We start from the raw sequence: 10,982 nt of genomic DNA, 5'->3' as shown, positions 1-10,982 counted from the left end.
GATGGACCCCCTGACCAAACTTCTCTGCTTCGTTCCCAACCTGCCCCGCAGCATCGTGGACCCCCTGGCCAAACCTCCCCGCCTCGTTCCCAGCCTGCCCGGCAGCATGGTGGACCCCATGGCCAAACCACCCTGCCTCACTTCCCGCCTGGTTGACCCCATGATGAACCCCCTGAATCACTTTGTCTGCCTCCTTCCCAACCTGTCCAGCAGCGCTGTTGACCCCATGAGAAAATTTCTCTGCCTCCTTTCCTGCTTGTCCGATGCCACTGTTGATCCCATGGGCTACCTTGTCCAAGCCGTTGTTGAGCCCCTGGACGTCTTTGTCCAGTTCCTTGCCGGCCTGGCTCCCCATGTGGCTAAGTCCATTAAAAACTTTTTCCACTTCCCTTCCAGCGTGAGTGATTCCATTATTGATGCCTTCCAGGGCCTTGCCCACCTCTCTCTCTGCATTGCTCAGCCCTCGGTTGATTCCTTCAATGACCTTCTCAATGGGGTCATCATTGGCCGCCCATCCAGGAAGGGCCCCCAATAGCAATAGGAGGGAGCAGGAGCTAACCAAACTGGCAAGGTGCATGTTGTTGGAAGGGTGGGGAGGATGCAGAGAGGAGCCAGGGAAGCAAAGCTGCTATTTATACTCTACCTCCCTCTCTCTTCTCCACCCCTCATGACTCAGTTACCCCTGTGAGGCACTGACTTGGTCCCCAGTCAGGGACGTATTTCCCAGGGAACTTGAGTTGAGCAACGAAGAGGAGGAGGAAGAGGTGAGTCATGAATGGAGAACACTCACGTGGCATCATTGCTCCTTGCCCAGCTCAGGCCCTCCACCCCAAAGCCCAGATGTCTGCCCTTCCAACCACCTCCTCTTTTCATTCCTCACCCACTATCCAGGCCTCCTCTCTCCCAACCTCACCTTCAATCACCCCCATCCCCAGGACCCAGGCCTAGTTCTTCACTCCTCTCAGGGGATCGAAGGATCCAGTTTCCCCAGCAGCAAGAGTCTAGGAAGATGGGAGGCTCAGTCAGGGGGGAGGAGAGCACCCTTGGGGAGTTGAGGGAGTCATCAGAGACTCACTGTTCAAGTTGACATCAACAGAACTCACTGTTCTCGTTGACACCCCCCTACGCTTACTACGTCCCAGCCCCACAGGTCTTCTCCCTGGTCCTCAGATATACCGGGCTCATTCCCGCCTCATGGCCTTTGCACATGCTGTCCTCTCTGCCTGGAAAGCAGAACTCACATCTTCACATGGTGGGTTCTTTCTTAGTCTGTTCTTGGTTCAAATGTCACCACAAAAAAAAAAAACAAACACCATCCCTGGCCATCTGTCAGTTATCCTGGGTGATATCATCCTTTTGTTTTTATAAGCACTTACCACGATCCGAAATTATCTTTTATACTGTCTGCCTCATCTATCGGATTGTAAACTTCCAGAGGACAGGGCTTTTGTGTTGGTCACTGCTGTATCCCCAATTTTTAGAACATTGCCTGGGGTTCAGTAAATATTTATAGATTGAACAAATGGATGGATTTAAAGAAGCACTCCAAAAAGGTATGTGATGTAAGCACACATAGTATGCTTGCTAAGGGAAGCCCAGGGAAGACAGGCCAAGCCTGGGTCTCAGAGGGTGCTGCAGAGAAGGGTGCCTGGGTCCCCAGAGCAGCCTGGGGCCCCTTGGGAAGGCTTATAGATTTTGGAGCCGGGACCTTGGCCTCCTGCTTCCCAGCCCTTGGGCAAGGGCAGAGGACCGATTGCCATGAGCTGGGACAGGACGCAGTGTCTCCTGAAAAGCCGGTTGGGGCAGCCACGGGGAGGGGCTGAAGACCTGGGGCAGTGGGAGACTGTCAGCCAGAACCTGGGCTGGAGGCCAGGGGCTCATCCTTCCTTCCTTCCTCCCCCTGGGGCCTCCTTGGTCCCAACCTAAAGCCCCAAGCATTGACATGGTGGCATGGGTTGGAGGGGAATGGCTGGGAGTCTACCCTGGGCATGAAGAGGGTCATCAGAAGGAAGGACAGGTGGTGGCTGGGAGGTCTTGTGGCAGCGTAGCTATCTGGGGCTAGAAGCAGGCCGAGACCAGAAGAACAAGAGCCAGTGGGTGGGTAAGTTAGGTGCAGGGATGAAAGATATTTGGGTTTGGGTGCCAAAGGGAGAGACAGAGAGGGGGTGGAGGTGGGATTGCAGGTGGGAAGGAATGTGTAGGGTGTGAGCCGGCGGGGGTGACAGAGGTATGTGTGTGGGTGCTCGGGTGTGGTGAGAATCTGCATGTGTTTTCAGGCTTTGCTCAAACAAGGGTGACCAGGCCCACTCCCGTCAGAAGACCCACACTTCCACTCCAGGTCCTGGACACCCAGGCCCAGAGACCCAGGAGCTTCTGCCATTTCTAGGCACTGCCTATAGAGGGTGACTAATCACGCCACCTCTCCAAGCTTGAGCTCATTAAATCTGTTTCCCAGTTTCACGCTCCAGGGACAAAGCCAGATCCCTGGGCAACCTCAGGTGTGGCTCTCCTGCCCTTGTCCAGTGCCTAAATGAGGGAGTTTCCCATGCCAGGGGATTGCAGGTGGGGAGGGGTGGGTGGTGACCTGCAGAATCCTAATCCATCCTGAGATGGAGAGGTGGGGTTTCTCCTTTTGAAATGTACTCCCATCTTCTCTTTCCACCCCTCTCTCGGCCCATCCCGCCGTCTTCTGTCATTCAGGCCCGGGTCCCTCTAGATCCAATTCCCATTTGCCACTAATTGATTCAGGACTTTGGCATCTGTCCCCGTAAGAGATTGGCCTGGAGTTGTCCTTTCTTTGCCACCCTCCACTGGTTTGGGTAATGTGAGCCTGCTGCCTTTCCAGAGCAAGTGGAGGAGGTTTCCGTGGCCCAGCGTCAGGGCCCTCCCACAGAGCACTCCCAGGAAGTGTGCTGGCCAGCTCGTGGGGCCTCGGAGCACGTGCCCTGCCCAGAACCCCTCCGCGTGAGAACTGCCACCCGACTTCCCCACTCTGGATAGGACCCGCACCAGTTCCCGATGCTTTTTGGCAGATCCTGCCCATAAAGTCATCTGGATCTGAATCAGCCTTGGGGAGGATAGATCTTAACTCCGGTTCTTCTCTTGTTATTGGCCTACTCAGATTTGCCATTTCTGTTTGCACCGGGGGTGCTCCTTTATATTTTCTAAGAAAATTTTTAATTGCATCTAGCTTTTCACATCTATTATTGTAAAGTTGTACAAAATTGACCCCTTTTTAGTCCTGGTTTTATTTGTGTGCTTTTCCACGTCCCGCCTCCCCCCAACCCCCATCATATGTGTTAAGTTTCTCCCCCTTTGTTTAATTAATACCTGCATTTTGGTCTTGGGCCATTGAAATTCCCCATCTGTACACCGATTTATTTTCAGTTCCACCTCTCTGGACCATCCAAGCAGGAGAGCCTTACCCTCACCCTGTCCCATTGTGGGTGCTTGGTGAACTGAGTTCCCTTGAAGACTTAGGGAAGGAAGAGGTTATGTCATTCTGCCCCTTCTTGCTTCCACACCTCTGTCCGGGATGATGACTCCTTCCTGGCCCAAACCCCCACACCCCCTAAATCTTGGTCACAGCTGTGTGTCAGCCAGCCCTGCAGGTGAAGGCGCCTATCTGTGTATCACAGATGTGCAAATGAGCCCCCACCCCCAGTGCGTTAGAGGAAAGAGCCATCTGTCCTGTTCTTCCCCAGAAGCTGCTTTGTGCCAGGCACAGTTCCAGGTGGCAGCAGAGGCCCCGTGCTGAACAACGGGACACAATGAGCATGTAAATCAGTAAGTAGATCATGACAAACTACATGAAAAGCCACAAGGAGAAGAACAGGGGGCAGTGAGAGGATCTGGCTTGGAGGTCAGTTAAATTTAAGATTGGGAGTCAGAAGACACGGGAGGCAGCGATATTTATATACGCATTCTGGCATCTGAGTGAGCACCTGCAGGCGCCAAACCTTCTAGTCACCGGGATACAAAAGTGAAGGTAGACAAGCACTCTGCCCTCCAAGAGCTTACAGTCTGGTGGGCAGAGACAACTGGCAAGAAAACGAATAAACAGGATGATTTTGAGAGAGAGACATATGCTGTGAGGAAAACAAAAACTGTAGAGAGGGTAGCCATAGAGTAGCTTTGCACATAGGAGCATCTAACCCAGGAAGGGAAGTCAGAGGAGGCTTCTGGAAGATGAGCAGATTTGAGGGGGTGAAGGCCATGGCGACAGGGATGGAGGAAGGAGAGAACTTTACATGGGGAGTTAGGAGGGCCCCTCTTGAAAGGGTGGAACCGGAGGGAAACCAGGAGGCCCCCGAGCAAGGACAGGGCAGGGCTTTTCAGGCAAGAGAAAACAGCCAGGGTGGCTAACTAGCCAAGGAGCAGCCGGGAGCCAGGGAGAAGGAAGGGGAGGGGGAGAGAAAAGGGCCTTGAGGACCAGAGTAAAAAGCTGGATTCTATGCTAGACGCCACGGGTGGCCTGGGGACGGTGGGGCTTGGCACGCGGACGTCACGCTCTTGGCCGCCGCCCGTGACATCACTGGGTACTGTGACGTCACAGCGAGAAGCTCCGGCCACACTAGCCCGGGTGCCCCACGCCGCAGTAACATCGCGGCGGCCCCCGGGAGGCTAGGCCATGAGACCTTAGGCCATGTCGAAACGCGACATCGTCCTCACCAATGTTACCGTTGTCCAGCTGCTGCGACAGCCGTGCCCGGGTGAGGGAGGCGACGGGCCGACCCCGGGGAAGGGGAGACAGGGCGGTCGGGAGTCCCTGCAGCGCGCGTGCCCGCCTCGCCGTGCGCACGAGGGAGGGGGCAGGAGGCGGACTGAGGCGCCCCTTCCCTCCTCCCTCGCGCCCCACCCTCCCTACCCCTGCCCTGCCCGCCCAGTGGTTTCTGTGGCGATGGTGGCGGTCCAGGGAGCGGGTTTCCACCTGCCTTGGCGCCGCTAGCAAGCGTTGGAAGGACGGAAGCAGGGGCCGGCGCCGCGTCTGCGAGGGCGCATTTCTAGGGATGGACGCTCCCGTCGCCCAGCGCCAAAGGGCCGCTCGGGAGTTGGTGGGCTCTGTCCTCTTGGGCGCTAGCAACCTGCCAGGGCCGCACCAAGCACATTCCAGGCGTGCGCGCACCCCCCGGGGGGGCCAGTGTGTTTACTGTCCCCACTCACGGAGCGGCCACCAGAGGTAAGAGAGCGCAAGCCGCCTCCCTCGGGCTCTCAGCACCGGAATAGCAGAGTTGGGACTCAGAGTCCCCTGCTGGCTCCCACTGGGCAGCCCTACCCCATGCAGCCAGAGGTGCGCACACACACCAGCCGGGTGAACCCAGGTCGGCCCGGAGGGCAGCCCGCATTCCCTCGCGGCTCCCGCACCGGCCGCCGGCCGGGGTGGGCGGGACGCCAGGGTCGGGGGCGGTGGGAGGGACCCCCAAGAAGCAGCGCCCCGCCCGGCTGCGAACCTCCTCCCTGCTCAGCACTTGCTCTGTGACCTTGGGCCTGGGTTTCCCCTCTGTATGGTGGGTTTCTAGCGCATGCCTTACAGCACTCAGTGAGCTGGTGCACCCAAGAGCTCCGCCCAGCACCTAGCCCATGGCGGCGCCCAGGAAATGGGAGCGGCATCCGAATGAGGAGAGCGCACCTGCGCCCTTGTTTCACCTACCAGGTGATGCTGCATCACTGAAGCCCTTCAGGCTCTTCCTTCCCAGTGCAGCAGCTTTCCTCCAGCCCAGGCACCCCACCCCTGACTGGCGGGGAGGAGAGAGGAAGCCTGGGGGAAGGTGGGAGAGGAGAACCACCTGAGTTTTCTTTTGAAAGGTCGAGGAGTGGGCTCAGATTCCCACTCAACCCCCGTGGACAAATCTCCCCCTTTCCTGATCGTGGAAGCAGAACCGCCCCCCCCCCCAGGAACGCAAATATCATAGGGTCCCCAAAACCACAGGGTCATTGCCTCAAATAAACACTCATAATACCTTTAGGAACTGGTATTGCCGCAGGAAACCCACAGCCCAGGCTCAGGCCACGTGGCCTGCGGCAGCCCCTGGAGGCCAGGCGGACCCACAGACCAGCTGGCCCATGGTTCTAGCCCCACCACCTCCCAGCGCCTTTGACCCTGGCGCCAAGAGCAACCACCTTCCTCCTCCAGCCCAACTCCAACATCTCCTCTCTTCCTTTCCTCACAAATACTCTTCCTCCCTCTGTTGACATCAGCACCTACTGGGTGGTGTGATCTGAGTCCTCACAGTAGCCCCCAGGCAGAAGGTCAGACATGGCACCAGCAAACAGGCCAGAGAGGTCATTAACTTGCTCAGGACTACACAGCTGGCAGGCAGCGGAGCAGGGGGTGAGAGTCAGGCCTGATTCCCAGCTGGAAACCCTCTGCTGGCCAGCGCCTCCCCCCCCCCCCCCCCCCCGCAACCCGCATCCAACTGCGGACTCCACGTCTCCCCCCCTCTCTTTCAGGCCCTTATGGGCAGCCCGGCTCGCACACCTCCAAGCGCATGGGGGTTTCAAATGCAGTCCGGGAGTGGGAGTGTGTAGGTTTGGAGAGGTAGAAGCTGGCGTGGGTTTCCTCTATTTCCTAACTACTCTGAGGATAAAAATCACCTGGAGTGCTTTTAGAACCAGGATTCCTGAGCCTCAGTGTAGACCCACTGAGTCAGATTTCCCTGGGAAGAGGCCTACCCCGGGGTTCTTATCATAACAGCTTGGGGTCCGCTGGGTTAGAACAATTATCAGATGAGTTTGGGAAACCATCTTTGAAATACTCATGTAAGTGGACTGTTTCCTAGACTCTCTCATAAGCATTACCTCTATCACCTCACTTAATCATCACAGTGACTCTCAGAGAGAAGTACTATCATCTTCCTTTTACAGAGGAGGAAACTGAGGCACAGACAATATGACCCCAAGTGATTGTTAAAAAGACATGTGCACTGAGTTAGACTCTCCAGGGAAGGGGCCCTGGCATTGGTATTTTAAAGCAAGCCCACCCCTACTCATTGTGTGGATCAGGTAGGTTGGGGAAACAGCTAGATGGTTAGCCACCAGGGGCCAGGAGCCAGGAGCCAGCAACAGGTTCTGAGTGGCCAAAATGGTTCATTCTCTCCCACCGTGATGGCACAACTCATTGCCCCCACCCAACCCCCAACAGTGACCAGAAGACCACCCCCACCGGAGCCCAAGGTTGAGACAGAGCAGGAGCCCCAGGCTGAGCCAGAGCCCAAACCTGAGCCAGTCAAGGAGGAATCCCCACTTCCTCAACCTAAGAAGGCTGCTGTGGTTCAGAAGCTGACAGTGGGCATCAATGGGTGAGTTGGCCCTAGCGCGAGCCATTCCTGAAGTCTTAGGGCCCGGCCTTTCCTCTGGTGGCTGCCTGGGGCATCTCCCCATTTCTCACCATCAGCACCTTCATTCTGCCCACCCTTAAGAAACACAGGGAAAAGGCAGACAGGGCTCCACCCTCAGAGAGCTCACATTCCGGTGGGAAGACAGCAATCAAAGAAGGAACACGACAGTTCAGTGATGCGTGTTGTGAACAGTGTGGAAGTCCAGTGAGACTGGGGAGCACAGCGGTAGCCAGCTCTGAGCTCAGCGCACAAAGAGCGGGCAGGAAGTCAGTATGCGGAGCAAGCAAGGGAGGAAGGGGGAGGGAGGTGGGAAGCTGGCAGGGGCGGGTAAGCAGTCTGGATCTGGTTTTACTGATTAAGAGCCATGGAGGTGTTCAGGCCAAGTGACATACTCTGACCTGAAGTTCTAAGAGGATCGATCCAGCTACAAGGTCAGGAATAGGAGGGAGCGATGGATGGGTAGAGGAAGCAGGAAAAGCTGTTAAGAGGCTGAAGAGGACATCTGGGCAAGAGAGGACAGTGCCCGCACTTTGCCTTCTTTCCCCAGACTGAGGAGTCCCCCCCAGCCACCTAGGGTGCACCTCCTCCCTTATCCCTTTCTCTCCCATCCCCTCCTCTGCCTGCCGGCGGCGAGGATTCTGAGTACAACCCCCACCACCCTTGTCCCTGGACAGATTTGGACGCATCGGTCGCCTGGTGCTCCGCGCCTGCATGGAGAAGGGTGTTAAGGTGGTGGCAGTGAACGATCCATTCATCGACCCGGAATATATGGTGATCGGCCAGCAGAGGGGAGAACTGGGAAAGGCGGGACCAGAGTGGGGAGGAGAGCTCCGTGGAAGGCTCCCAGATGCCATGTGAAACCTTCATCAGGATGGGGACTCCCTAGGGATGCTGGCTCCTCCACCCTTGGCCATCCAAGACTGGGAGCCCTCCTGTCGCCCACAGGTGTACATGTTTAAATATGACTCCACCCATGGCCGGTACAAGGGGAGTGTGGAGTACAGGAACGGAAAACTGGTGGTGGACAATCAGGAGATCAGCGTCTTCCAGTGGTAAGCATGCCTGCAGCAGAGTAACACTGGGGCTGTGCGGAGGACTAGAATGGGATTCCAACCTCTCACACTGGGGGGCGGAGGCCTGAGTCCAGAATCCCCCAAATTGTGTGCGTGTTTGCCTCTGGGTACTGGGGCAGAGAGGGGTCCCAGAGAAGTCCCTGACCCCTAAAATGCTTAAAAAAGCATTAATCTAAAAAGGTGTCCCACTCTACTCAGAATACTTTTAACACACATTTACATGTTTTCTCACAGGCATGTCAACTCAATATGTTTAACACTCATCTTCTGATTCTCCTTCAACCCCCAAACCTAGTCACCTCCCTCCCCAGGAAATGGCACCGCCATCTAGCCAACCCTTTCCACCCTGTTCCTAAATAGCAGCCAGAGGCCTTTTAAAAACATCAACTGGCCTTGGTGACTCCCGTATTTAAACCCTCCAATGGCTTCCCATCCCCCCATGAATAAAATCCCAGCTCCTGCTGCAGCCCCCAACACCATGCGCTGCCCCCTGCCTTTCCATGTCATCCCACCCACTCTGGTCATTCCACCCACTCCGGCCATCCCACCCACTCCAGCCATCCCCAGCCATCCCACCCACTCTGGCCATCCCACCCACTCTGGCCATCCCACCCACTCCGGCCATCCCCGGCCATTCCACCCACTCGGCCATCCCACCCACTCTGGCCAGCCCCGGCCAGCCCCGGGCCGTACTTTACCTTCCTAACGTGAATTAGCAGCCACTGCTGGACGCTGGGCGGCACGCGACTTTCCCACGCACTCCCCCCAGGGAACTTGCCCTGGGGCGCAGCCTCTCCCAGCCCCGCGGCTTATACTTGTGGGCAGGAGGGCTTGTGATGAGGTGCTCAGCGCTGTGTGTGGGAGTGGGAGGGCGGGTGGAGGCGGGGACTGGAGACTCCATGCGGATGAGAAGCTGCTGGACCCAAGTTTGGAATCTTAACGCCAAACACAATCTCAGCAGAGCTGCTCAGCCATCCCGTCCTTTCGGTACTCGCCCGGGCGCTCCTGCCACCCGGGGCATTCTCCCTGCCTTCTTGGTCCCCACACGGCTGCCCCCTCAACGGGCACCCCGCACCCAGGTGCTGCTTCTCTGGTGACTCCAGCAGCGCTCCGCCGTCCCTACACGGTGTTCTCCGGGCACTCAGTACAAGCCACGTTGCTTGCATGCTTTACCCCTACTCCACCCTTTCCTAGCTGGGTGACCTTGGGCAAGAGATTGAACTTGTCCTGGCCTCAGTTGCGTAGGGCATCTGATGGGGATGATGCTCACAGCCCCCACAGCGGTAGCAGAGAGCAAGCCGGAGGTACCAGGTGTGTGGGGACACTGGGAAGGGCATTCCCCGCAAAGCCACAGCCTCCTCGCCAGGAGGGCCCTCTCGCTTCGCGTCGCTATCACTGCTTTGGCACTGCAGACTCTGGGGAGACTCAATACTTCCTGGAAGAATGAATGAACGGAATCCTCAAAACAGCCCTCTGGGCAGAAGGGCAGCGCCCAGGACAGCCGATAGAAGGGGCTGGGGTCTTCTAGGATGCTGGCTTTTCCCCTCCTCTCTGCCCTGGGGCTGGCTCCTCTGAGAAATGCTGGTAACAGTACTTACCCCGCAGCTCACCAGGATTCAAGGGGTCAATTCAGGTACAGCACTTAGAACATGGGCATGTGGCAGGTGTTCGGTAAACTTGGGTAGAATGGTTAACAAACAAAACCCACCAACACTGATTGAAACCCTATGGCGGGAGCAGGCTCAGTGGCATACAGTGGTCTAGAAGACACGACAGATGCTAACAAATCATCAGAGAACATACCACTGTTGTGATAAACCCTGTGAGGGAAAAAAGTCATTTATTGCTTGTTGGCTAAAGCCAAGCAGTAAACAACATCTAGATGTTTGATGTTTCAAATACAAACATTTGCTATCGAGTAGAAATGTGAACTTCTCAAACAGGAAACAAAATCTCCTTTCCCTCTTTTTCTCTTTTAAGATTTATTTATTTATTTGAGAGAGAGAAAAAGAACAGGGGGGAGGGAGAGAGAAATCCAAGCAGACTCCGGGCTGAGAGGGAGCCCAACACGGGGCTCGATCCTATGACCCCGAGATCATGACCTGAGTGGAAACCAAGAGTTGGCCACCCAGGCGGCCCTCCTTTCCCTTTCCAATGTAAACCACTATCCATTGCTGGCCCGGGGGCTGCCTCAGGCTTCAGTCCTCCCCCCCGGGAGCTGCTCCCGGGGCTGCAGTGTGTCTTCGGGGAGCTGCCCAGGCTCCGGCAGCAGGCCCTTGGTGCAGGAGCCGCGTGGTAAGGAGGGGCAAGGACAGTGGGGAGGTTGCCAGGGCAGGGACCAGAAGCAGCGGGACAGGCCTCACCTTCCTGGGGTGCATTCTGAGCAGCATAGGTAGAATGGGCCCGACCTGGGCTGGGAGCAGTCAGGGATGGTCCCACTGCGGGGGCAGAGTCCTGAGTCAGGAAGGCACAACAGGGGCGGTCGAGCCAAGAGGAGAAAAGTGGCCTGCAAGGTGGAGTCAGTGATGAAAGGGGAGACCAGCAGGGTAGACTCCCAACAGCTAGGATGTTG

General features: G+C 56.7%; 2 protein-coding genes and 1 long non-coding RNA gene across 8 annotated transcripts in view; 1 reads left to right on the top strand and 2 right to left on the bottom strand.

Moving 5' to 3' along the window:
• The window catches only part of SBSN (suprabasin), a 4,006-nt gene extending 3,377 nt beyond the window's left edge, over nt 1-629 (bottom strand). Inside the window, exon 1 of one of the 5 annotated variants that reach the window (XM_021700835.2) lies at nt 1-629. This exon is cut by the window's left edge and continues 641 nt beyond it. In XM_021700835.2, coding sequence (XP_021556510.2) covers nt 1-577 — 577 coding nt within the window. In that variant the 5' untranslated portion in view covers nt 578-629. The other 4 variants (XM_044922101.1, XM_044922102.1, XM_044922100.1 and 1 more) reach the window with 4 other exon arrangements.
• Nucleotides 630-3,597: 2,968 nt separating this feature from the next.
• The window catches only part of GAPDHS (glyceraldehyde-3-phosphate dehydrogenase, spermatogenic), a 10,499-nt gene continuing 3,114 nt past the window's right edge, over nt 3,598-10,982 (top strand). Inside the window, exons 1-5 of one of the 2 annotated variants that reach the window (XM_021700843.2) lie at nt 3,598-3,611; nt 3,705-3,786; nt 7,142-7,298; nt 8,012-8,108; nt 8,283-8,389. In XM_021700843.2, the coding sequence (XP_021556518.1) occupies nt 3,786; nt 7,142-7,298; nt 8,012-8,108; nt 8,283-8,389 (362 nt within the window). In that variant the 5' untranslated portion in view covers nt 3,598-3,611; nt 3,705-3,785. Of the gene's footprint in view, nt 3,612-3,704; nt 3,787-4,645; nt 4,713-7,141; nt 7,299-8,011; nt 8,109-8,282; nt 8,390-10,982 lie in introns of those variants that run through there. The other variant, XM_044922209.1, reaches the window with a different exon arrangement.
• LOC110590172 overlaps nt 10,530-10,982 on the bottom strand; it is a 3,670-nt gene continuing 3,217 nt past the window's right edge. The window contains exon 3 of the long non-coding RNA XR_006541433.1: nt 10,530-10,916. This is a non-coding gene — a long non-coding RNA (uncharacterized LOC110590172). The remainder of the gene's footprint in view (nt 10,917-10,982) is intronic.

The sequence above is a fragment of the Neomonachus schauinslandi genome, chromosome 16, assembly GCF_002201575.2.
Source record: "Neomonachus schauinslandi chromosome 16, ASM220157v2, whole genome shotgun sequence".
NCBI classification, from domain to species: Eukaryota; Metazoa; Chordata; class Mammalia; order Carnivora; family Phocidae; genus Neomonachus; species Neomonachus schauinslandi.
This window is presented reverse-complemented; position numbering and strand designations above follow the sequence as displayed.